Source organism: Aquarana catesbeiana, linkage group LG09, assembly GCF_042186555.1.
Source record: "Aquarana catesbeiana isolate 2022-GZ linkage group LG09, ASM4218655v1, whole genome shotgun sequence".
Taxonomy (NCBI): domain Eukaryota; kingdom Metazoa; phylum Chordata; class Amphibia; order Anura; family Ranidae; genus Aquarana; species Aquarana catesbeiana.
The window spans coordinates 192,354,585-192,382,011 of NC_133332.1; the positions used below are offsets into that span (position 1 = coordinate 192,354,585).

Sequence of the window (27,427 nt, forward strand, 5' to 3'; positions counted from 1 at the left end):
ATGATAGACTGTATACAGATATAAATGGCAGACTGTATACAGATATAAATGACAGACTGTATACAGATATAAATGACAGACTGTATACAGATATAAATGGCAGACTGTATATAGATACAGATATACATGGCAGACTGTATACAGATATAAATGGCAGACTGTATACAGATATAAATGGCAGACTGTATACAGATATAAATGACAGACTGTATACAGATATACATGACAGACTGTATATATACAGTACATGGCACACAGGACACGTTGTTTGGAGACGTCTTTACAAGAAGACGACATGAGTTTGTAACGATCTGCCATCTAGCGGTGAATTGAGGGAACTTGATCTAGGAAGTGGTCAGCGATGTGATGAACTCTCCTCTGTAGATGATATTATAATACACAGCGATCGTGTAGAAGAAGTATTACATGATGAATGCATTCCGGCGATCTAACTCTCTCCCCCGTGCTGTGTGTTATCCTGTACAATAGCAAGTACATCGGCTGGCCTCCAATGCTTGTCTTTGCCCGCCCTATGTGAGCTGTGATTGGTTCAGCCTGTTGTCAATCATAAGCAGGAGCAGGAAGTGTTGACTTCTGGTAGACAGGATCCTCCTTTCTGGGTGTCATTACACTGATGGATACAGCTTGGATACAAGCTGAGGTTATATGAAGGTTTCAGGAAGTCCCAGCTATTTGGAGAAGGCCATGTCTGCTGTGCTGTAGAGGATTGTCTCCATAGGATTACACTCCTCCTGGTTACATGTCAGCCAACTGAGCCTTAAAGTGGGTTGGAAATTGAAGTGTTCCTGTGTTTGGACTATTTCAGGCACCCCCAAGAATCCCCCATGCTAAGATACAGAGGACTTGAGGATGATCATATGGAAAGTCAGGAGCTCCATCTTGCTGTGTCAATGGACAACCCAGAACTCCTATCCAAGTTGTTATTTAAAGAGAGATATAAGAACTATGTAGACAGCAGGAGTGGTTGGGGTGTTCCCATGACTCCTCTACGATTGGCTGCTTCTAATGGCTTTGTGGAATGCCTGAACATCCTTCTGGCCAATGGCTCAGAGGTGGACTGCCTGGATGTAAAAGCCCAGACTCCCCTCTTTGCTGCTGTCAGCGCTGGTCATTATGAGTGTGTTAGAGCATTGCTAAAGGCTGGAGCCAATCCCCGGGGCAGCATCCACAATAACAGCACCCCTGTACTTACAGCAGCTAGAGATGGTAATGCCAAAATCCTTGAGGAACTTCTTGATTATGGAGCTGAAGCCAACGTCAGAGCAAACCTGACAAACAGAGCTACTCCCAACCCAAGCTATAGTGGACCTTTATACCTTGCGGCAGTGTACGGCCACTTGGAGTGTTTCAGAAGTCTTCTTCTTCATGGTGCTGACCCAAATTACAATTGTCCAGAACTCCAACTTATCCAAAACATGAAGCGTCCACAGTCTGTGCTTGAGATATGTTTGAAGCACCGATGTGAGTGGGAATTTGTGAAACTACTTATTGATTTTGGTGCTGACTTGTATTTACCCAATGTGCATGCTATGTCATTGGCAGACAGTCCATCATTAAAACTTATCGAGAGGGAAAAAGGTAAAGGCCATTTTTATCCTGAGTAATAATGGAAATTCATCGACAATTTGCAAAGTGTAATAATTTGGTCGGTCAGCATTCAGATTATATTAACCAGTTAAGGGGTGATTTTTGATCGGATACTTTTTACTCAATCTATATCCCATATTTTGCATAAATTTCTGTTTTTTTAGGGTCCTTTCACACGGGTATAATCCGGATACAGTTTACATCAGTTTTTACATCCATCTTCAGTTCAGTTCAGTTTACATCTGTCAACATCCAGTTTTGCATCCGTTTTTTTTTTTTTTTTTTACTTGTTGCAGAAACCAAGCAAATGTATGATCAAAAAATGTATCATGCCTAAAAATGGACATAAATGGAACAGATGTATATGGACAGCTTCTGTATAGATCTGTCTAAATGAAAAAAGATGCAGGCTTGTTCCATTAACAAAAAAAACCCCGAACAGACACCGATGTAAGCAGATGTAAATGCATGCTCATCCATTTACATCCGCCCACCTATAGACATATTGTGGTTCAGTCTGTACCGTTTGAAAAACTGATAGATGGATCTAGGCTGAACACCCCCGTGAAAGGGCCCTAAAAGCTGAAGTTTTTCTTCTTTTTTGAGGGGAGGTGGAGGGAATACGGTACCAAACACTTCAGCTATATGTAATGGAGTGTATCCCATTACCTGCAGGTCTCTGCTTCTGCTAAAAAGATTCCCTGTTGTGCTTCTTTCTTAAAGAGGAAGTAAACCCTGATGGGTTTTTCTTCCTTTCTTCTTCTCTGCAAAGCAAAGGCATAATGTGCTAGTATGCATTGCATACTAGCACATTATGTGACCCTTACCTGCAAACAAAGCCCGTGCTGTCCCCACTGCAGGCCGCATCCATGTTCACCCGTCTTCCTTCCTGGGCCGCGTACTCTGGCTGTGTGACTGGCCGGAGCCACGTGACGTCACTCTTGGGCATGCGTGCAGGAGCTGCCGGTCACGGCACACGCTCCTGAAGAAATGGCACGGGCGGCCCCGATGACATCGTCGGCGCAGTATACAGTTCATATCTCATAAACGGGGCACGTTTAGGAGATATTTACAATACCTACTGTATCTCACAAAAGTGAGCACACCCCTCACATTTATAAATGAATCAATAATTTGTAAAAGCGCTGCAAATGCGAACTGAATCGCCTCAAGGCGCTAAATGCGTTTGTGTTGAACAGCTTCTTAGAAGAGGAAGGTTTTGAGTTTTTTCCTAAAGGCCAGATGGTTTTCTTCCATGCGGATGTGAGTCGGAAGAGTATTCCATAGCCGAGGTCCCTGGACTGCGAATCTGCGTTCTTCCCTTGCTTTGTAGCGGTATTTGGGAACGAGGAGGAGATTTTGGTTGGATGATCGCAGATTGCGATTGGGTGTGTAGTGTTTTATTTTCTCTCGGAGGTATTGAGGGGCGTTTCCTTGTATGCATTTGTGTGTGAGGCAGAGGGTCTTGAATGTGATCCGATTCTTTACCGTTAGCCAATGTAGGCTCCTCAGGGATGGGGAGATGGACTCCCAGGGTTTTTTTCCTGTTAACAGTCTTGCCGCCGCGTTTTGAATGGCCTGTAGGCGCGCAAGCTGATATTGGGGTAAACCTGTGTAGAGTGAGTTTGCGTAGTTGAGACGGGAATTGATGATTGTTCCAACTACTGCTGCTTTGTCCTTTTCTGGGATAAAGGGAATGAGTCTGCATAGCAGACGGAGGAGATGGTGAGATCCGCTAACTACTGATCCTATTTGTGCATCCATTGTCATTTCTGAGTCAAAGATAACTCCGAGACTCTTGGCTTTGGTGCTCGGAGAGATGGTCTGTCCAAAGATGGTGGGAGGTGTCCATGGAGTCTTGGTTTTAACAGATGGTCAGCAGTAGCAGCAAAGAACCTTGCAGCTGCCTGCATTGCCCAACAAGGCCACAACATTACCTTCCATGTGATGGTACAGAGCTGGAATGGCCTTACTTGAAAAGAAACAGCGACAGAGAACCTGCCATTGTGGTACAGCACATTCTGCAAAATCACAGAAGGAGGCAGAATCCACCAGATGGAAAGGCAGGAGTTGTAAAGCCAGCAGCTTTGACAAGCTTAAATTTAAAAGCTGGGCATGTGTGTGGCAGTGACTGTATTTTTTTTTTCTCTGCAGCAGATGGGGCAAAGAATTTTGTCTGCTATAGTCTACAGCTGGTGGTGTGCTATAGATAAAATGACACTAAAGTAAAAATGAACGGTCGCACTACTTTCACACTGTACTATCACTAGATTCACACTAAACTGATACTTTACACTCACAATAGAAGCACAATAGCACATTATAGCACCCTAACTTGCTAATAGCACTGAACAAAGCCCTGTTCTATCTCTCTCCATGTCAATATCACACTGCAAATGGCTGCAATGGGAAGAATATTTTTATAGGGTGGGGTGGGACTAAGAACAATAAGCCATGATTGGATAAAGTCATCATTACAGTGTCCAATCTTGGCTCAGTGCTATGTGCCCCGATTGGGCCAAGCTTTCATTGCTTCAGCCAATCAGGGCTTCCAATGCACTGTGCGGTGGTGCAGTGCATTGTGGTTGTTCGGCCTGCCGAATGAACGGTCGAACGTCCCAGTAGATTAAGACCCTCTAGTCAAGCATCCATCGGGGGAAAAGGGAGGAGGATACCCCACAATTGGAACTCCACCATAAGGCTTCTGACATTCTGGAGTGAGGTGAGAGTTCTGTGAGCACAATGGTGTTTTGGAGGAAGCACACAGCTATTAGTCTTACATCGAATGGGAGCGGATCACAGAAGTGGATTAAACATTTTATTGCACTTGGACATTCAATTTTAGTTAAGTTTATGCTGAGGCACCTGTGATTCATGAGATGTTGGTTTAATTTGTGTTTGATTAGGGTATTTACAGTATTATGTGGGTTTTTGTAGCACAAACTGCACATTATACAGTTATGTAAATACTTATATACAGATTGCACAACATCATGTAGATTTGATTTAATAAAGCACGACACAATAAAATTACCAACAGCAATTAGTACCAAATAAAACTAAATTAAAACTATACCCGAATAAATGTTCATACTATTAAAATACAACATAGAATAAATAAGACAGACTAAAAAATAACAGGAAATCAAACTACCAAAATGCAAATAGTACACCACTTTCTATAGCATTACCCAAAATCATAATTAACCGAATATCAACATACTACAAAAGCTAAATAAAAATCTGTTTTAATGTTTTTGTCAAAGAATTTAAAAATATGCTAAATACAATTACTTAATTTTTTTTTTCCTTTGCATTTTAGGCCACCCAAGGTCTCTTATGTCCCAATGTCGTGTGACAATACGGAGACTGCTTAAGCAAATGGGAAAACTACATCTCATTGATCAGCTGGAGATTCCTAATAGCATAGTGGGCTACTTACAGCACCACAACAGTTAATGTCAAAGACAATACCTAGACAATACTGTATGTAGTCAAATGGTGTAACACAAGTGAATCAAGTGAGCATTCTGCTACTAATCTAATGCAGCTCAGCTCCCCCTTAACCAGAGGCAGCAAGAATTGAACTAAGAGTGTATGACTTGTAAATGATGTGATGGCTATTAGAAGGGTTGTCTTCTTCCTATAGGGTGGATAAAACTTGTGGCAATGTTTACTCTTTCTGTGAATCCTCCTATGAGTTGGGTATTAATTTTATTCTCCTTCGTTTTATGGGAACATTTTAGAATTCCAATAAATTGGCAATGCTAATTTGAACTACGTACAATATCATTTATAAATCATGTAATGAGATCCATGTATTCTGGTACATGTTTGATAAAAAAACTCTAGTTTACCTGGTTTTTGTATGACCTACTACATGCCCATTTATGTACTTCTTAATAATTCCTTTCAAAGGGTTAGAATTACAGAACTAAGGCTGACCAGGAATTTCATATGAAATGAGGAAATTAGAGTGGGAGAACTTTTGTGAAATGTTTTAATAATGACAACAGGTATTACAAACAGAAAGATCAGCATAACTTGGTGTGTGTGTATTTATTTATTACAGGTATCGATAATTTACACAGCTCTTTACATGTATATTTCACATTCAGATCAGTTCCTGCCCTCAAGGAGCTTAAAGGTTTTCATCAGCTGTTGGGTGCTGCCACCGCCATTGCGGATAAGGGAACTTGGCAGTGTAGCATTACGGCTTCACGTGGAGTCCCTACTGCGCATGCGCATGCTCAAGGCACCACTGTGCTCTCCTACTGGCCCAGCAGCAGGGAAGGAGGGAAGAGGAGGAGGGAGCCAGGCTGTGGCGAAATTCGTCATGGCCCAGACTCCGGTGAAATGGTGACAGGATACCTGTCGGAGACAGGTATCCGCTCCCCCCTCCCCCCTGAAAAGGTGCCCAATGTGGCACCGGAGGGGGGAGGAGACAAATGAGCGGAAGTTCCACTTTTGGGTGGAACTCTGCTTTAACATGAAAATTACACTGAAACCTCCTAAAATGATTCTTGACTGAGAAAAAGTTATAATAGCTTTTTTTAAAAATCACAAGATACTTATTTAAAGCATTAGACCGAACAGCCTTGTGAAGATAATCCTCAAGTGTGTGCTTAAATGCCCCTTTCAGAGCAGGGTCATGGATAAGGGGTTACCACTGATCCTCCTGTATGGGGCCCGGGCCAGTAGGGGAGCCCAGGCATCAGGGTGAATTGGATGTGGGCAGGGAGGGAGAGTAATGTTGCACTTACTGGAACCAATCCCCTGTATGGTTCTCTCTGCAGCAGCTGAAAGCTGTTGTTTTATGTCCCACGGCTGAGCAGAGAGAGAGCCATACAGGGGACTGGTTCCAGTAGTTAAAAATAGAGGTAATCTCCGCACTCAGGATAGCATAAGGTTGCAGCCTCCCCTATTCAGTTCCAGTAATTGCCCCCCCCCCCCCCCCCCATCCGGTCACACTGATCAGCCTCCCTGTGCACCATACGTTTCCCCCTTGCAGCCCAGGCCCCCCTGTATGCCCCTACCCCTGCAGTGCTTCTGATTTCCCTCCTCTCCTTCCCGCTGGCAGCACCAAGCACACAATAGGATCCTTCAAGATGAAGAGTGGGGGAAGGGTTCGGTAAATATGTCATATTTACCAGCCCCTTCATTTTCTGAATGAACACAATGAGTAATGGGTAATGGTTCATTCATAACTCAAGCATTGGCAGTAGGGGGCCCCATGGTTTCTAACAGCAGTCCTGTTTCAGAGTGCCCGACTCCACACTTAACATTATCAAGTGGTATGAACCTTAAGTCTACAAACATCTACAGTATTATTAGATGATTCTGAACTGGAAATAATTTGGGAGCAGTGAAGGTTGTATTTATTTTTGTTTAGAATATTGCTTTTATTTTTGCTAAAAAATTGATTTTAAATAACACATAAGTGTCTGCTTGGTATTGCCATGTCAGACACCATGTTCATGGGTTAACAAGGACATCTTGAAACAGTTCTCCACTCATGCTTGTAACAGTTATGTGAAACAAATCACATTCACATTCCTAGGATAGAATCAAAGTATCAATAATATATAATCTTATTCCATATACCAACACATACTCCTAGCTACCGATCAGTATGGGAGACATCCCTAATATAGTTATGCTTATATTATATATTCAAGTATTCTAGATACACAGGGGAAACATTGAGATCAAGGGCACCACATCCCAATTGAAAATGCATCATTGGAAAAGATACCTTAGGATTTTAAGGTGCCACAAATAAAGAAAACTTAATAAAAAAAGCAAATTATGAAAAAATCTTGCGAGCCACAGATGGATTAATGCCTCTGGAATGTATACCAATTATAGACAAGCTGCAAACACTAATCACGTTTCATTTAGTGTGTATGCAAAAAATATATATAAATAATTGTGTCTGCGCTAAAAACTAAAACTAAAAAATATATAAAAAATGTGCTGAATAAAGAACAACAATATTGTAAAACCTAAAAATGCCAGTGCAAAACAAATACGTATAGTAAACAATGTTAACTGCAATCCTTTTGTGAAAATATGCTCAAAAGTGCAACATGCAAAAAGGAAAACAATATATACATATAACTATGAATATAAAATCCAAGTGCTGGTTGTGTAGCGATCAAGTGTCCACTTCAAAATAAAAATCAACTCATAGATGGCAAAACTTAAAATGCAAATATATAGTATCCATAAAAGTTAGTGTCCAACATGCTCCTCCTGAATAGTGTCCACAATAAAGCATGCTTCAGTGCTCTCCTGTGACCCCCCAATCGTGCTTGCGCTCACCTCTAGGCGTGTGACACGGTAATTAAACAGTGTCTAAACACGCATTAGAGCCACTCCTGGGCTCATTCAGGGTATGCTGATGTAAACTCCAACCCTCTCAGATGACATCAATAGTTCCACATACAAGTAAGGAAAATTTCCATAGTGTGATATAGCCAAGAATTTATTAAAAGTAAATTTAAAATTCCCATCAGGAGGGTACTCACAATATACAGGTGCGTGAGTGCACCAACCTATCCAGAGTGTAGTATACAAACAACTGCTCGTATGGCGTGCGGTGTGGTGTGCTTCCTCTACTCCTCCGTGCTGACAGCTCCGTCCTACCCCTCCCCTACGCGTATTCGGCACAGGGATCACGTGCCTTCATCTGCAGGATCTGATGAAGCAACATAGGCAAATAAATTGCTTGTTGTATTAGGAATAGGGGGTGAAAAGAAAAATATGCCCACAGAAAGGATGTTTTTTTTTTTAAATCAATGTCAAGACTAATCAGAAAGTGCACTCTATGACAAAACCCTGGTGGGTGGAGTGAAATGCGCCAGAGGGCGTAGCCAGAGCAGCACTGGCTGAGGCCATACACAGTTACATTCATATCTGAAGCACATCTGCTCACACTTCTATACTCAGTCACCTTACACTTAAAAAAGTACATGAGCTTTTCCCTGCTGGCCTCTCCTCAGAAACATCCATACATGCTGGCCTGGGAGAGGGACCTTGCATGTGACTCCTACAAAGGGATATTAAATGTTCCTCTGATAGAGGCAGGTATCAAAGTCCTGATAACATGGTAGTTGGTCCTTGCTTGCCTGGCCAGAATGTATCCAACGGCATAGGCAGAGTGTTACAGAGGATGCTCCCTGTGTGGCACTATGCTCCACATTTGGTGGGAATGCCCTAGGATCCGCAGTTATTCAAACAGGTTCTTCTGTATGCTTTGCAAATTGACAGGTGCCCCTATTGCTCAACTGGTCCATATTTTTTTGCTCAATGATTCCCCATCAGGATTATCATGCCCTATGTGGCACTTTGCTTACTTTGTATTGGCAGCCAAAATCACTATTGCGGGATCATGGAAGTCATCCTCTGTCTCCATCTGCCATTTGAAACACAAGGTTTCCTGGATTATGGCCCATTAACAGATTGCTAGTGTGATCAATGATAAACAAGCTTTGTTCCACCAAACTTGGGAACCATGGGCAACCTATATGAAGGTATCTTTATCTTCTTCCCAACTGTTATTGCCAGATGCATATGCTACCTGTGATCTCTAGGTCTCCTGTCTTCTCCTTCATCTCCTCTGCTTCTCTTCTCTTTCCCTTTTCTTTTGGGTTTATTCTGCTGTGTTTTTCTATCCTCTTCTCTTAATTCCTTTGGATTTATGGTTACATGGATGTCATTATCAGCCTTTCTCTCAATTATTGTATCTTCTGATATGTGACCTCTGACAGTCTACAGTGTGAAATTATTCTTTGGTCCCTGTTTTGTATTCAGTATTGTAATAACAGAGTCGTGTGGGGGCCATCATTCCCTCACTCGACTTCCTGTCCATCAGGGGAAAGGATCGGATCGCCTCTGGCACTACCACGGCTCCGGTAAGCGGCAAAGATGATGGGACGTGGCAGGAGGGGGCACCTCTCCCATCGCCAGTAAAAGTGATTTCACGGGGGGCGTGGCTGGCCGCGGAGCGAGATGGCCACCTGATACCTCAGCTCCGCTCAGCCGTGGGACATAAAGCAACCCACAGCACTCAATCTCAGTAAATTCCCCCTCTCTGTCACACCAGAGGGGAGAAGAACCAACTGGAACCCGAGCGGCATGTCCAGAAGGAGAGGTACTAGCCTACACAAGCCGCGCCACCTCACTGACTATGCAGAACGGCAAAGATGGTGCCGACGCGGCGCCCTGCGCCTCATCCCCAGACAACAGAGACCCACAGGACCATCTCACCAGCCCTGAGTAGATAGCACAGCTCCGGACACAGATTCCTCTTAGCCTTCTCCCGCTGATCAAGGTAAGAGAGACGCTCAGTCTCCAGCCCTCTCGCCTAATAAAGCTCCCCTGCTCAAAAGCAACACTGGGATCCTCCAGTAGCTATAGGCCCTGAAATATTTTGCTCTGACTCCCTAGCCACTCTGCCTGCCTCTGACCAGCCAGCATCTGAGCACACTTTCAAGCTCATGCTGTTTTCCCTGCAGAATGATATGCGCAATGAACTAAGGTCCTCAATCTCTATATTACACTTCAGAATTGATCAGGTAGAAGACCGCACTGATGATCTGGAAAAACAAGTCACTGAACACACTGCGGCCTATAATGAAATGGCGGATGCCCATGATCAGCACACTGAGGAGATGCACTATCTGCAAGCCAAAGTCGCAGATTTAGAGTACCGTTCGAGCAGGAATAACAAGTTTCGGGGTGTGTACCAGAAACTGTTAAACCTCCCGATTTGATCCTCTACATCCAACAACTATTCCTCACACCCATTCCTCAATTGCGCCAAACCAACATGGTTATTGACCTGGCACATCGCATTGTCATCTTTCCCTCGTGACATATTAGCCTGCATCCACTTCTTTCAGGTGAAATAAAAAATCATGGCGGCTGCCAGATCCATCTCTACACTACCTGACCCCTAGCCTGCATTCTCTCATCTCAACAATGTCCCTGATGAGTGTAATACTGACTGTGCTCTTTACTCTCTCCCTGAGAGTAACAGTTCTTTTTTTTTTTTTTTTACATATATATTTTTACTTTTATTTCTTACCGGTTCTGTTTTATTGCAATACTATACTACTGGTTAACTTTAGACTGTTAGCTGTGTTTTGCCTACTGTGTAACACTATTACAGGTATAACACCTCTTACACCTATCTGTGTGCGACAACTGAAATTGTAATCCTCCCCCCCATTAAATACTTGCCAAGATGTCTATCACCTTCACTTCCATCAACGCAAAAGGCTTAAATTCCCCTTACAAACAAAATTTATTATGGAAGGAAGCATTAGCCCAAATTTCTGACATACTATGCGTACAGGAAACTCATTTTATCTCCAGCACTTCGTTACTTCGCTGACTCCGCCAAGAAAAAAGCGGGGTTTATGCTTGCCATACGTTCCTCAGTTTCCTTCCAGCCATTTCACACCGAAATAGATCCTGAGGGCAGATTTATAATTCTAAATGCCGCTGTCAACAACCATACAATGACTATTGCTAACATTTACTCCCCCAATACCAATCAGCTCCGCTTCTACAAAACCATAATGAAGAAATTGGAACCTTTCAAACAAGGTCCCTTGATCATATGCAGTGACTTTAACCAAATTGGAGATCCCTCACTAGACACCTCAAACCCTGCCTGTAAACGTTCTACCTCTCTTTCCTCCCTGATCCACTCGGAGTAACTATGTGACCCCTGGAGATGCCTCCATGATACAGAAAGGGATTACACTTTCTTTTCACACACACAAAATGCATATTCTCGGATAGATCTCGTTTGACTGACAAACATACTTTACAACTGGTCCAAGAAACTAAAATTGGACTTATTACGTGGTCTGACCACGCACCGATCTCAAAGAAGCTGTTTCCAGCACTCACAACCAAAAACAACACCATTTGGAGGCTCAACACCTCTATTATTGCACGCCCACAATATCAAAAACAGATCCTACCCGAACTGCAACGGTATTTCATGACCAATGTTGGAACTATAGACAACCCCACCACACTGTGGAACGCCCACAAGGCCTACATAAGAGGCCTCCTGATTAAGTTGGGGGCCCACGAGAAAAAAACAATACAATACCACCACGAACAAACTTCTAGAGAAAATACGCATACTCAAACTAGCCAACAAACCTCGCCCCCCCTCGCTTAGCTCTGAACTACATACAGCTAGAAAAGCTCTCAGTGACCACCTCCACACAAACTTTGACTACCACTTTAAACGCCTCCGCCTACAATCCTACTCACAACACAACAAACCTGGAGCATATCTAGCCAGACAACTTAAACGCAAACTAACACAAACTAAAATCCCATACCTTACTGACCATCTCAGTACATGACTCACCAATCCTAAAGACATTGCTGATCAATTCAGCTCCTTTTACTCTAAATTATACAATCTCACCAACTCCAATTCTGCCCCACCACCCTCCTTTGCTGACATAGATAACTTCCTGAAAGACATACACCTTCCCTCACTATCACAGGACCAATTACACTACCTGTCGTCTCCCCATTAGAAGTAGAAACAGCCATTGTTGCCCTACCACTTCATAAAGCTCCAGGCCCTGACGGGTTCAGCAACGAGTACTATAAAACTTTCTCTAAGCTCCTTACCCACATCTATGCCACGCCTTCAACTTCGCTGCTAACACTGGCTCCATCCCACCAGAATCTCTCCAAGCCACCATTGCCACTATTCCAAAACCAGGCAAACCCGACCGATGACCCTGCCAGCTACAGACCCATCTCCCTACTAAACACTGACACTAAACTATATGCCAAACTCTTAACTACATTCAAACATCAAAAATTATCCCACAACTAGTATATATCGACCAAGTGGGATTTGTGGCTGGCAGACAAGCATCGGACAGTACCCGCAGATTTATCGACCTACTACAGTGGGTGGAACACCACCAAACGCCTTCTCTGCTCATCTCCCTTGATGCAGAGAAGGAATTTAACAGGGTGGACTGGTCCTATTTGACAGCGGTCTGGTGGAACCCCATGCAACAAACCACCTGGTTTCAAATAGAAAGAGCAGCAATCGCCTTCCATCCCAAACAGATTCTCAGCGTCCTCCTCCTGCAACACCAAGAGACTCACTCATTCCTCAATACTATCAATGCTACGATCAAGACATGGAAAACCACTATACAATCTTCTAAAGGCATCCCACTATGTCTACTCTCACATATACCTCTGGAAGCACTCCACACTCTCACACCTAACATCAATTTCTCCGACTGGATCACCACAGGCATCTCAACTATCGGAAACTTATATGAAGGTCCCACTCTCATGTCCTTCCAACAACTACAAGCTACCCGGCATTTTGGAACTAAAGATTTTTCAAATACCTCAGGACACTCTCAATCCTCTCTAAAGTAAAATGGTTTGAAAACCTACTACCATGGCATGTGACAAGATTTTTCAACCCCAACGCGCCTTATTGGCGTGGAATCTCATTTATCTATAAGCTCATCAATGATACCTGCCACACCTCTAAGACCACGACACCGCTACTGCAATGCTCCTACACCTCCCAGCAATGGTACCACTCGCTCCATGCGCCTTTGAAAATCTCAAGATGTGTACTACATTGGGAAACTGTCCAAAAGTTATTCCACAACTGGTACGTCACATCAACTAAGCTCACCCGCATCTACTCAACCTCCACCAATCTCTGTTGGAGAAAATGTGGAACCCCAGGAACTCCACTACACATTTGGTGGGACTGCCCAATCCTCATCGCATTTTGGACTATGTTCTCGAGACTCCTCCTCTCCATTCTACCAACTTCTGTATCCCTAACGCCTCAAATGGTACTATTGGGCCTGGACATGGATTTATGGCCCTGACCTTCCCATATGGTCATCTCCCATGTACTTATTGCTACTCGACTAGCTATTGCCAAAAACTGGAAAACCCCCAACCCCCCCTCTAGCTCAGAGCTAATTGCTCTTCTGAATAACCACTGCCTGACGGAATTTATGTACGCCAAAGCCCACTTACAAATTCCTAAATTCCAAAAGCACTGGGATCTTTGGCTCAAACACCCTAAATGCCTACCTCTCATGAATGCTCTACCACAGTGATGGTGAACCTTGGCACCCCAGATGATTTGGAACTACATTTTCCATGATGCTCAACTACACTGCAGAGTGCACGAGTATCATGGGAAATGTAGTTCCAAAACATCTGGGGTGCCAAGGTTCGCCATCACTGCTCTACCACATATCTGAAACCCTAATGCCTTGTCCAATCCTATTTGCCATATCTTTGCTCATATACCTGTCATACACAACACAGTACAAATGTTTACCTCTACCTTTAATTGCTAAACCTCTGTTAGAAGTATTCAACTGCTTCTTAAATGTCTTATGTATACCTTCTATTGATATGGTAACCTGCTTTTCACCTGACTATTCATATGTTGATCAACTGTTTGACTTTGTATTTTTCTTACTCTGTATAATTTACAATAAAATTGAGTTTAAAAAAAAAAAAAAGTGATCCCATGACAAATCAGCCACTGAGACCACTTTTACCTTAAAGCGAGCCGCCAGCTGTTTAAAAAAATATCAAGATTATGGCAGCTATTTGCTGCCATAAAAACGTTTTTTAACGTCAAAGTATCGACGTATATCGGCGATGGGCGGTGAATTGATGGAAGTGGGGCTACAAGAGGGAACTAGACTAACCTCTATAACAATTGAGCAAACTGAGGGCCTAATTCAATCCTAGGCTTACCATGCATTAAGTCAAAGAGGAAGATTTTTTGTAGATCTGTTAAAAAATCTCCCTCTTCGCCATAGTGCATGGTAAGCCTGAATCTGAATTAAGCCGTCAGTTTAAAAAAAAATAAAAATAGAACATTATTATGAACCTTGAAGTAAAAATGCAAATGGTACAATACATGAAAACAATGCCATAACCGTGACCATCCAGCAGAACAATAGTGAACGGAAGGACCCCACCATGGCATAGTTGAAAAGACATAAGACATAAAGCACCAGGATAAGATAGCCTCCAATAAACAGTAGGATATCATAAGAGGGCCATGTCCTTATTACAGTGGCACATGTAGATGAAAAAATATATATATAAAACACAAAGCGCTGTGATGCTAAATAGCTGATAATTACACATAAAACCAAGTGAGTCTGCTATCAAAAGAGAGTGTTTTCAGAGTCACTTAAAAAGAATAAATAATAATATTTGAAGCGCTTCACAATGTGCATGAAAATGAATATATAAGAATAAATATAAATAGTCAAATAAATCCAGCGGTGAGTAAAAATTCCTAAAAAATCCAGCAATCAAAATAGTGTAAAATTATAAAAAATTAGTGACACCAAATGTGTAAAAAAATTCACATAAAAAATCCACATAAGAAATAAATATATAGGGATGTATTCAGAAGGTTCAATTATACAGGTGTAGAATCCTGATTGGTATAGAGCTTTTGATCACTAGCAAAGCTGTTTAAAAACACTTGCTTAATTAAGGTGCTCATTGACCTTCATAGTAACAATGTGCTTTTTGCTTCTATTCACAACCAATGTGAGAATCATAAACAGGCAGATAAGAGAAAAAAACAATCATTGTGCAATAGTTAGGATACCAAGGTACACAGGCAAACTTCAATCCACTCACGTGTGCCTTATAATGATAAGGCATATGCAGGTTTTACTATAGCAGTCAGCCGCCTTAGACAGGAGCAGATTCAGTGCAGTACACTGTGTGATACTGCTGATCTGCACAGAGCGTCCTTGGCTCCTCCCACGCGTTACATCACAGTCACGTGACTTTTTCAAGGATGAAAAAAAAAGTCACGTGACTGTGATGTAACGCGTGGGAACCCATTGGAAAACATGGTGTGTGACTTGTCATGTCACAAGTCGCAGAACAAGTTGCACAAGTGTGAATGGAATCTAAAGAAGATAGGTGCCATGGGGACCTGAGATATGGGGAGAGTGTAGTGAATTAGTAAACCTTTAACCCTTCTGCATTGCAGAGACCAGAAAAAACATTTCTAATAAGTTCTGCATAAAAAATTCTAAATCTAATATTGTAGCCACTCAGTTAATACCAAGATATGAAAAAGGAGCTGGAGAAATATAACGCAAGCTTTAGGACTGTCGTTCCTCTTGGCGGCTCCAATGTCATTACAGGACATAGTAGTGAAGTAGGGGCGATGGATTGAACCAGAGAACAGCATTGGACCAGGAATAGGGATGAGTCGAACACCCCCCTGTTCGGTTCGCACCAGAACATGCGAACAGGAAAAAAGTTCGCTTGAACACGCAAACACCGTTAAAGTCTATGGGACACGAACATGAATAATCAAAAGTGCTAATTTTAAAGGCTTATATGCAAGTTATTGTCATAAAAAGTGTTTGGGGACCCGGGTCCTGCCCCAGGGGACATGGATCAATGCAAATAAAGTTTTAAAAACGGCCATTTTTTCAGGAGCAGTGATTTTAATAATGCTTAAAGTCAAACAATAAAAGTGTAATATCCCTTTAAATCTCGTACCTGGGGGGTGTCTATAGTATGCCTGTAAAGGGGCGCATGTTTCCCGTGTTTAGAACAGTCTGACAGCAAAATGACATTTGGAAGGAAAAAAACCCATTTAAAACTACCCATGGCTATTGCATTGCCGACAATACACATAGAAGTTCATTGATAAAAACGGCATGGGAATTCCCCACAGGGAAACCCCGAACCAAAATTAAAAAAAAAAAATGACGTGGGAGTCCCCCTAAATTCCATACCAGGCCCTTCAGGTCTGGTGTGGATATTAAGGGGAACCCCGGCCAAAATTAAAAAAAAAAAATGACGTGGGGTTCCCCCTAAATTCCATACCAGACCCTTCAGGTCTGGTATGGATTTTAAGGGGAACCCCGCACCCCAAAAAAAAAAAAAAACGGCGTGGGGTCCCCCCAAACATCCATACCAGACCCTTATCCGAGCACGCAACCTGGCAGGCCGCAGGAAAAGAGGGGGGGACGAGAGTGCGCCCCCCCCTCCTGAACTGTACCAGGCCACTTGCCCTCAACATTGGGAGGGTGCTTTGGGGTAGCCCCCCAAAACACCTTGTCCCCATGTTGATGAGGACAAGGGCCTCATCCCCACAACCCTGGCCGGTGGTTGTGGGGGTCTGCGGGCGGGGGGCTTATCGGAATCTGGAAGCCCCTTTAACAAGGGGATGCCCAGATCCCGGCCCCCCCCCTGTGTGAAATGGTAAGGGGGTACTTACCCCTACCATTTCACTAAAAAACTGTCAAAAATGTGAAAAATGACAAGAGACAGTTTTTGACAATTCCTTTATTTAAATGCTTCTTCTTTCTTCTATCTTCCTTCATCTTCTTCTTCTTCTGGCTCTTCTGGTTCTTCCTCCGGCATTCTCGTCCAGCATCTCCTCCGCGGCGTCTTCTATCTTCTTCTCCTCGGGCCGCTCTGCACCCATGGCATGGGGGGAGGCTCCCGCTCTTCTCTTCATCTTCTTCATCCTCTTCTCTTCTTCCTTCTTCTCTTCTTCTCTTCTTCATTTTCTTCTCCGGGCCGCTCCGCACCCATGCTGGCATGGAGGGAGGCTCCCGCTGTGTGACGGAGTCTCCTCGTCTGACGGTTCTTAAATATTGGGGGGCGGGGCCACTCAGTGACCCCGCCCCCCTCTGACGCACGGTGACTTGACGGGACTTCCCTGTGACGTCACGGGGAATGCCACAGGGAAGCCCCGTCATGTCCCGTGCGTCAGAGGGGGCGGGGTCACCGGGTGGCCCGCCCCCCGTTATTTAAGAACCGTCAGACAAGGAGACGCCGTCACACAGCGGGAGCCTCCCTCCATGCCAGCATGGATGCGGAGCGGCCTGGAGAAGAAAATGAAGAAGAGAAGAAGGAAGAAGAGAAGAGGATGAAGAAGAAGATGAAGAGAAGAGCGGGAGCCTCCCCCCATGCCATGGGTGCGGAGCGGCCCGAGGAGAAGAAGATAGAAGATGCCGCGGAGGAGATGCTGGACGAGAACGCCGGAGGAAGAACCAGAAGAGCCAGAAGAACCAGAAGAAGATGAAGGAAAATAGAAGAAAGAAGAAGCATTTAAATAAAGGAATTATCAAAAACTGTCTCTTGTCATTTTTAACATTTTTGACAGTTTTTTAGTGAAACGGTAGGGGTAAGTACCCCCTTACCATTTCACACAGGGGGGGGCCGGGATCTGAGGGTCCCCTTGTTAAAGGGGGCTTCCAGATTCCGATAAGCCCCCCGCCCGCAGACCCCCACAACCACCGGCCAGGGTTGTGGGGATGAGGCCCTTGTCCTCATCAACATGGGGACAAGGTGTTTTGGGGGGCTACCCCAAAGCACCCTCCCAATGTTGAGGGCATGTGGCCTGGTACGGTTCAGGAGGGGGGGGCGCACTCTCGTCCCCCCCTCTTTTCCTGCGGCCTGCCAGGTTGCGTGCTCGGATAAGGGTCTGGTATGGATTTTTGGGGGGACCCCACGCCGTTTTTTTTTTTTTTTTTGGGGTGCGGGGTTCCCCTTAAAATCCATACCAGACCTGAAGGGTCTGGTATGGAATTTAGGGGGAACCCCACGTCATTTTTTTTTTTTAATTTTGGCCGGGGTTCCCCTTAATATCCATACCAGACCTGAAGGGCCTGGTATGGAATTTAGGGGGACTCCCACATCATTTTTTTTTTTTTTATTTTGGTTCGGGGTTTCCCTGTGGGGAATTCCCATGCCGTTTTTATCAATGAACTTCTATGTGTATTGTCGGCAATGCAATAGCCGCGGGTAGTTTTAAATGGGTTTTTTCCTTCCAAATGTCATTTTGCTGTCGAACTGTTCTAAACACGGGAAACATGCGTCCCTTTACAGGCATACTATAGACACCCCCCAGGTACGAAATTTAAAGGGATATTACACTTTTATTGTTTGACTTTAAGCATTATTAAAATCACTGCTCCTGAAAAAACGGCCGTTTTTAAAACTTTTTTTTGCATTGATCCATGTCCCCTGGGGCAGGACCCGGGTCCCCAAACACTTTTTATGACAATAACTTGCATATAAGCCTTTAAAATTAGCACTTTTGATTTCTCCCATAGACTTTTAAAGGGTGTTCTGCGGCATTCGAATTTGCCGCGAACACCCCAAATTGTTCGCTGTTCGGCGAACTTGCGAACAGCTAATGTTCGAGTCGAACATGAGTTCGACTCCAACTCGAAGCTCATCCCTAACCAGGAATCCAATGTTCCTGGAAGTCTAGGATTCTGCAGGATCAAGTGGAGCTCCCACTCGCCTGCTGACCTCTTTGGACAGCCGACTTTTGGGTACCGATTACTGTCTGCTTTCATTGGCTGGGCCAAAATTACATCACTTCCACACATGCATTGGAGTTCGTTCATTTTGGCATTGCCACATTTCTACAATGAGCTGCACATGAGCAGCTCAGTGTACAGGAGCAGATAGGCAGGTAAGTAACTTTTAATGCAGAAGAGACAAAGGGGTTTATTTAATAAAACTGGAGAGTGCAACTCTGCATAGAAACCAATCAGCTTCTAGGTTTTACTGGCAAAGATTAATTAAACAAGGTGAAGTTAGAAGCTGATTGGCTACCATGCACAGTTGCACCAGATTCCAAGTGCAGGAGCTTTAGTGAATCAACACCAATGCATCAAATAGAGACAGTACAAAACACGTAAACAAATTCAAAAAGGGCAGACTCGATGGACCGCTTGGTCTTTTTTCTGCCATCACTTTTCTATGTTTCTATGTATGTGTTTTCTGCATTAGAAATCCTGCTAGTTCCTCAACTTTATATTATTTTCATGAAGTTCCACTTTAAAGTGTTTTCCCACTTTTGCAAAGAAAGGTGGATAACACCTACTTTATGTGTGTTATACGTTTAGATGGCATAACTTTAATTACAAATTGCTGCTTACATTTTATGCTCTTTTATGAAAACTATGGAGAAGGGGGCTATGGAGTTAAAGCCTAAGTTTAGTATAGAAAAAAATCAGCACAAGGGACATTACTTACTATTATTCCAATGTATCCCTTGTGCTGCTGGCTCCTGCATTTGTTGAAATCCTTCTCCTCCAATCTCCCCCTACCCCCACTGCCATAATTGTCTAATGCAGTGAGGGTTAATAGAGCTGAGGAACCTGTCATATGTACTCATCAAGAGTACCAAGAGAACCCACCCTTTCCGCCCACCTCCACCATTCATAGAAGCTTTAAACTGTACTATAAACATTCTGGTATCTTTATTTCAAGGTTACAACTTTTTTTGGGAATGAGTAGGGGTACTATGTACCCCATATTCACTCACTTGTATGGGGGGCAGTATCTGATGCCCCCCTCGTTATTAAAGTGGGATTACCGATTCCAATGAGCTCCCCTGCCTGTAGATCCCCACGACAACTTGGCAAGGGTTGTGGGTAAAAAGCCCTGGCAAGGCATTCCCGTTCCCTATGTGGCCTGGTATGGTTCAGGCATAGGAGATTGCATACTCATCTCCCCCCTCCTTTCCTGCCCATACTGGTTGCATGCTCAGATTCACAGTCTTATATGGGTTTCCTGAAGGACCCAGCACAGAGACCGAGCTGTCTCAGACAGCTCCAGGGCTTGTACTAAAGATCAGCTATCACAGTGATCAGTAATTGTGCAGCCTGCCTGTGTTATTTTCTCCTTTTGAATGGAGAAAAAGATACATTGTATCTTTTTCTCCTCGCTAGGGCTGGACAGCGTGCTCTGTGATCAGCGAGTCCATGAGACTGGGCTGATCACAGATCAAAGTAAGGGGCCGATCCTGGCTCTTTACCACGTGATCAGCTGTCAGCCAATGACAGCTGTTAACGTGATGTGAACAGAAGCCGAGGGGGGAAAAAAAGCATGATTATCGGCTTGTATAAACGGGACATCGGTCCTGCACACGGACACCCACTGCTGCTAAACAGTGCCCACCAGTGCCACCTACCAGTGAATATCAGTACTGCTAAGCAGTGCCCACCGGTGCCACCTATCAATGCCCACCAGTGCCACCTACCAGTGAATATCAGTACTGCTAAGCAGTGCCCACCAGTGCCACCTATCAATACCCACCAGTGCCACCTATCAGTGCCTCATCATTAGTGCAACCTATCAGTGCTGCCTATCAGTTTCACCTACCAGTGCCCACCAGTGCCACCTATCAGTGCCCATCAGTGCTGCCAATCAGTGCCTCATCATCAGTGCAACCTATCAGTGCTGCCTATCAGTGTCACCTACCAGTGCCCACCAGTGCCACCTATCAGTGCCCATCAGTGCTGCCAATCAGTGCCTCATCATCAGTGCAACCTATCAGTGCTGCCTATCAGTGTCACCTACCAGTGCCCACCAGTGCCACCTATCAGTGCCCATCAGTGCTGCCAATCAGTGCCTCATCATCAGTGCAACCTATCAGTGCTGCCTATCAGTGTCACCTACCAGTGCCCACCAGTGCCACCTATAAGTGCTGCCAATCAGTGCCTCATCATCAGTGCAACCTATCAGTGCTGCCCATCAGTGCCACCTTTCAGTGCCCATCAGTGCCACCTTTCAGTGCCCATCAGTGTCACCTTTCAGTGCCCATCAGTGCCACCTATCAGTGCCCATCCGTGTCACCTATCAGTGCAGCCTCATTAGTGCTTCCTGATCAGTGCCCACCAGTGCCGCCTCATCAGTGCCCTTCAGTAAAGGAGAAAAATGACCTGTTTGCAAAATTGTATAACAAACTATGAAAACTGATTTTTGTTTTTTTCTGAATTTTCGGTCTTTTTTTGTTTGTTTAGCAAAAAATAAAAACCCCAGTAGTGATTACATACCACCAAAAGAAAGCTCTATTTGTGTGAAAAAAATATATAAAACTGTAATTTGGGTACAGTGTTGTATGACCGCACAATTGTCATTCAAAGAGTGACAATGCTGAAAGCTGAAAATTGGCCTAGGCAGGAGGGGGGTTTAAGTGCCCAGTAAGCAAGTGGTTAATGTAAGGGGGGAGGGAGTGTCTGCTCTAATGTCTGGCTCCAGCTAAAATATTTTCTTTTATTTTGGTCAGAGTGGGGAAGAGTTAGCAATGCTCTCCAGCTTATATCAGCATCTGTGTATTTCCCCTCATTTCCTCCTAGGATGGGAAGTGATAGGCAGCAAGGACACAGACATTTCTAGTAAAGTGAGGAAGGATCAGAACTTCTTACAGTGTAGTTATTGCTGTCCGTGACTTCCTGTTCCAGGGATGACGGCCTTCCTATTTCTTGTTAGCACAGGAAGTGAAGGAAAATCTCCCCAATGGGGTCACAGACAGAACAAAAAACATAGAAGAGATTTTTTTTTTTTTTTTGTAAATTCTTTATACAAGACACAGATGTCATTATTAATATTATACAGGATTTATATAGCTCCAACAGTTTGTGCAGCACTTCACAAACATAGCAATGACAGTGTGGAACAAAAGGCAACTTTTTGTTTTCTTTTAGATAGATTAAGGGATCAGAACACCTGTCAGGTTCTTTGTGCTGTCAGCGTCCTCTGTGGAGAGACTTGCCCTCTCTATTTGTCCTGGTGACCGTTATCACAGGGTGAAAGGGAAAGAAAATTCCACATTTTGAGTGTCCACCAGAACAGAAATAGAGGGGAAATCTACCAATGGGGACACTAGTTCTAGTGACTACCAGGGATTTCCTTTCACTTCCTGTTTTGGCTCTGGGACAGGAAGTGAGTAGAAATCTCCCCAATGGGAAAAAACTGACAGGGGTTATAACCTCCTCTTGCTCTATCCAAAATGAAACATCTTATAAAACAAAAAAGTTTGCCTTCACTTCTACTTTCATCCAACGTACAGAAAAATATACAGCACTGGATACTAAACTGTAAAATGTTGTTACTGTTTGTTAGATAGGGGAGGAATGTATTGAGAAAAGAGGAGACTGACAAAGATTTAAGTTCTCACTTTACCCAAAAACTAAAAAAGAAAAATCTTTCTGGAGACTTGCTTTAAAAAAGCCCAGTGCCTCCTCAATATGGACCTCAACACACAGAAAGGAGTGCTCCTCGGTACACAGCATCGCCCAGTCTCTAAAAATCAGGACATTTGGCGTACCATAACAGCCGCCCTGATAACTGTCGTAGTAAACTGGAGTGTCAACACAAAGCCCAGAGGTGACAATGTAGTAGGCGGAGAGTCAATTTGTATATTTACTGTCTGATTGGCTGCCTCTGCAGTCAATTTCACAACGCGCCAATAAGCTGACTGTTTGCTATTCCCTGATTTGTTGGTCGTTGGCTTATCCGCAGAGGGTAAGCGAATGTCGGTGAGCGCGCTGATTGGTCGGCAGGGCTGCCAGTCACCGGATTCCTGGGGGGGGAGGTGGTCAGGTAGAGGCCGCGCTGGTACAGAAGCATCAGTTTGCTGAGAAGGGAAGCTGGAGTCCAGGGCGGCCAGAGCAGGAGACGGCGGAGGCTCGGGGCCTAGTGCGGAGTGCTGCAGGTTAGATATGTACGAGCTATGCAGGTGATACCTGAGCCGGGGAGAGATACACACACAGCGGGGTTATTGTGCTTCGGATTACAACATGGCCCCATGTATAGACAGGGAGTGCAGGGACCTGTAGGAGGGGAGGAGTGTGTCTGATCCCATCGCCTGTCCTCCTCTACAGGCTGAAGTCACTGTTCTATGTGCCTCATATCCATCCTGGGGGTATAGAACCCCTGCAAGGGTTTGTGTGGGAAGATTTCCTTCCACTTCCTGTCCTGGACACTTAACAGGAAGTCAGGGGATCTCTTCCCACTCTCAACACATCCCTGCCTAAGCTGACCATACAATCTGATAGGCCCTGGCACTGCATAGTAGATGGGCAAACAGCTGGCATAGTCTAATCCAATTCATGACATTACCAGCCTGGAGTTTGCATGTTCTCCCTGTGCCTGGGTGGGTTTCCTCCGGGTACTCCGGTTTCCTCCCATGCTCCAAAGACATGCTGGTAGGATAATTGATAATGTCTAAATTGTCCCTAGTATGTGAGTTAGGGTCCTTAGATTGTAAGCTCCTTGAGAGCAGGGACTGATGTGAATGTACAATATATCAGGGGCGGCCCGTTCATTAGGGGCACCCCCCGGTCTATCCATGCATCTGGCCCCCTTTTCAAGAGGAACTGCAGTCTGATCACATAATTTGTAATAAAAACATCTTTGCCATTCTGAAGCTTCCCTCCAACCACTTTGCATATTTTATTAATATTGTGATTCTGTACTTGCCAGATATGCAGCAGAAATCTCCCTCTACTGAGTCTGGCTGCATCCATTTTAACCAATTTTAACACCCCCCCCCCCCCCTTTCCTGCCCAGGCCAATTTCCAGCTTTCAGCGTTGTCGCTGTTTAAATGACAATTGCGCGGTCATACAACACTGTACAGAATAATTTTTATCATTTTCTTCCCACAAATAGAGCCTTCTTTTGGTGCTATTTGATCACCTCTGCAGTTTTTTATTTGTTGCTAAACAAATAAAAAAAACATTTTTTTTCTTTTGTTTCTGTTATAAAATGTTGTAAATAAAGGGCCACTGAAAGGCGACAGAGGGCCACTGAAAGGCGACACTGAGGGCCACTGAAAGGCTGCACTGATGGATACTGATGATTTGGCATCACTGATTAGGAGGCACTGGCAGGTATTGCTAGTGGGCACTCATTGCCACCCATGGGCACCAGGGATACCATACCTGGTGGACATCCGAGGGGGGGCTGCGCTGATAAACAATCAGCGCAGACCCCCCTGTCAGAGGAGGGGCCGATTGGCTCTCCTCTACTCACGTCTATCAGACGCGAGTGAGGAAAATCCAATAAAAGGCTCTTCCTGTTTACATCGTGATTGGACACGGCTGATCACGTGATAAAGAGTCTCTGTCAGAGACTCTTTACCTAGATCAGAGTTGCGGTGTGTCAGAGTGACACGCCGCGATGCACGCCCCCCGAGGGTGCGCAGCGGTTTGTTATCCTGACCACGTCATATAACATCCGGTCAGGATATCGCAACCACTTTGCTCACGTCATTTTTCTATATGGCAGGCGGCAAGTGGTTAACTGTGGGCAGCTGAAGCTGCTGCCTGTTCACTTCCTGGATTTTCACAGACACACCTCCAGCTGTGCGGCTGTCATTAGCTCTAGTATGACTTCCGTTTCCCGATTGGGGGGGGGGGGGTTGCCACTGTTTGCTGCCCCCCCCCCCTAAAAAAAAAATTGCCACTGTCCGCCATTGCAATATATGTGTAAATAGTGAGTTCATTGAACAAGCGTGCCACCACCTTAAGAAAAACTCACCAGATGGCAAGCAAAACCAGTATATGGCTATAGCCCAGCCAAGGCCTTTGCTTGCACTGAAGATCGCAGAGATAGGCAATGGATAGATTGCACAGATAATTTCAAACACTGGTGACACCGCTCAATCCAGGACCATTAAACCAGCAAATCACTCAGCAGTAACCTTTAAGAGGCATTTATCCCCAAACTAACTCAGGACCATGACTCCGCACCAAGGTTTTCCTTATGATCAGCATGAGCTGCATTCAGGGGGAGAAAAGAAAGTTATCTGAGAAACTTGTAGACTGCATGTAGAGGTGCTGTGGTATTGTGTGTGTGGTTATCCAGGACGGTAGACTGGAGGGCTGCTGAGAATGTCCAGACCCACTGGAGATGGCAACTGGGGCTGACGGCATAAGCAACTACCAAGACTCCCACCGCCGAATGACCAAAGGGTAAGGTCCCGATGGAGAGACGTCCCGATGGAGAGACACAATACCACAGCACCTCTACATGCAGTCTACAAGTTTCTCAGATAACTTTCTTTTCTCCCCCTGAATGCAGCTCATGCTGATCATAAGGAAAGCCTTGGTGCGGAGTCATGGTCCTGAGTTAGTTTGGGGATAAATGCCTCTTAAAGGTTACTGCTGAGTGATTTGCTGGTTTAATGGAATTGAGCGGTGTCACCAGTGTTTGAAATTTTCTGTGCAATCTATCCATTGCCTATCTGTACGATCTTTGGTGCAAGCAAAGGCCTTGGCTGGGCTATAGCCATATGCTGGTTTTGCTTGCCATCTGGTAAGCGAGTTTTTCTTAAGGTGGTGGGACACTTATTGAATGAACTCACTGTGGTGTTAATTGAAGAATTGATTAATTTTATCCCACAATTTTTGCTATATGAGAGATGTTTTTCATTCCTACAATCAACTATCTGTTAATTGGACTTTATTAGCGCAGCTTCTTCTTCCCCTTTTTTTTTTTTTTTTTTTTTTTTTTTTTTTTTTTGTTTTCTGTGTATATCTCACATCGAGCTGCTGCTTACTGAAAATTCTTTTTAGTATATTTTTAATGATACATTAGCACAGTTCCCCCCCCCCCCCCTTATATGTGTAAATAGCTGCGTAAATTGAGGCGCCATATAAAATAAATACACTTGTAGGAATTGTTTTAGGCTTTTCTTCTAAATATAACAAGCAAATGATAGAAAAAGGCTTGGCATGCTTTAGATCAGGGGTACCTGTAGCCCCCCAGCTGTTGCAGAGCTAAAAGTCCCATCATGCCTCTGGGAGTAATTGTAACTGCAATCCTTGCAATGCCTCATGGGAAATGTAGTTCCACAACAGCTGGATGGCCCCAGGTTGTCTACCCTTGCTTTAGATGTACTTTAAAGCAGTAATAAACCCTAAGGCAAACCTTTTTATTGTATTGCAGCTTACCAATTTTTAGAAATTATGGCCGCATTGGTTTTCTGTTGTAAGCGTGTCTTCTTCTCTTCATCTGGTGATCTGGCCAGTAAGTCTTTTTTTCAAATATACAAGCTCTTTAGCAGACTGTATTAGTTACAGGGACGAGACAAACAATTTGCCACTGACAGGGGTGGTTATAATAATTGGCTTTTATTTATGTAAAACCTTTATCCCAAAGGGGGAAAAAAAACTAACTGATTATAAAGTGAGCTGAATTTGTTAGTGTATCTAAATCTGCTAGTGCTCTTAAGACTCCCCTCCCTCCAGACTGACAATGCTGTTTTATGCTGTGCCTCCTGTCCTTATTCATCCAGAGTGGTATCTCACTAATACAGGAGGTGTGTTACTGGCAAGATCACCAGGGGGACCCCTAAAAAAACGAATACAGCCACCTCATCTAATGATTGATAAGCTGCAATATATTACATTTTGGGTTTAATACCACTTTGAGCCTTGGTCCACACTAGGAACCGCACCACATTCCAGTTCATTTCACTAGCAATTTAGTGCTGTTTGATTTGAGCCCATTCATTTTGAATGAGTACAAATCGCACCGCAGCAAAAGTAATGTATGTACCAGTTTTGGAACTGCACTGGAAGCAGATCGCATGCTACATTTGTACCATTAGGTAAGTGTAAGAAAATTTGTGTGTAATATAGGTTGTTCCTATCCACAAACATATAAGAGATCTGACATCGCAGAACACGTTTATATGAACTCTGATGGAATATGTTCATTGTAACATTCTGCTGTGTAGAAATGGTGCCTTCTGCGTGCTATGGTGACCCTCCAGTCCCATTAAAGCGGAGTTCCACACAAAAATGGAACTTCTGCTTTTCGGAACCCCCCCCGGTGCCACATTTGGCACCTTTCAGGGGGGTGCAGATACCTGTATAATACAGGTATTTGCACCCACTTCCAGGCAGAGACTCCCGCAGGGGGTCTACGCCACTTCCCGTCCCCCCCACTATCTGCTCG

At 44.2% G+C, this 27,427-nt stretch overlaps 2 protein-coding genes across 6 annotated transcripts in view; both read left to right on the top strand.

The window, feature by feature from the left end:
- Positions 1-571: 571 nt before the first annotated feature.
- LOC141108158 (ankyrin repeat and SOCS box protein 12-like) lies at positions 572-5,651 on the top strand. 2 transcript variants are annotated; one of them, XM_073599463.1, is made up of 2 exons: positions 572-1,482; positions 4,931-5,651. In XM_073599463.1, the coding sequence occupies exons 1-2, from the start codon at positions 846-848 to the stop codon at positions 5,065-5,067; spliced, it is 774 nt and encodes a 257-aa protein (XP_073455564.1). In that variant the 5' UTR covers positions 572-845; the 3' UTR covers positions 5,068-5,651. The 2 variants fall into 2 exon arrangements, with proteins under 2 accessions (XP_073455564.1, XP_073455563.1); XM_073599462.1 differs by having other exon boundaries at positions 573-1,599.
- Positions 5,652-23,029: 17,378 nt separating this feature from the next.
- AMER1 (APC membrane recruitment protein 1) overlaps positions 23,030-27,427 on the top strand; it is a 28,606-nt gene continuing 24,208 nt past the window's right edge. For all 4 annotated transcript variants that reach the window (XM_073599465.1, XM_073599466.1, XM_073599464.1 and 1 more), the window contains exon 1: positions 23,030-23,176. The gene's annotated coding sequence lies outside the window, so the exon portion shown is untranslated. The remainder of the gene's footprint in view (positions 23,177-27,427) is intronic.

What these genes read in the sequence shown, in the direction of transcription:
- LOC141108158 (XM_073599462.1), top strand. Translation starts at nt 846, where the DNA reads ATGCTAAGATACAGAGGACTTGAGGATGATCATATGGAAAGTCAGGAG. An exon ending in ACTTATCGAGAGGGAAAAAG is followed by an intron (nt 1,600 to 4,930) that starts GTAAAGGCCATT and finishes TTTGCATTTTAG; the next exon opens with GCCACCCAAGGTCTCTTATG.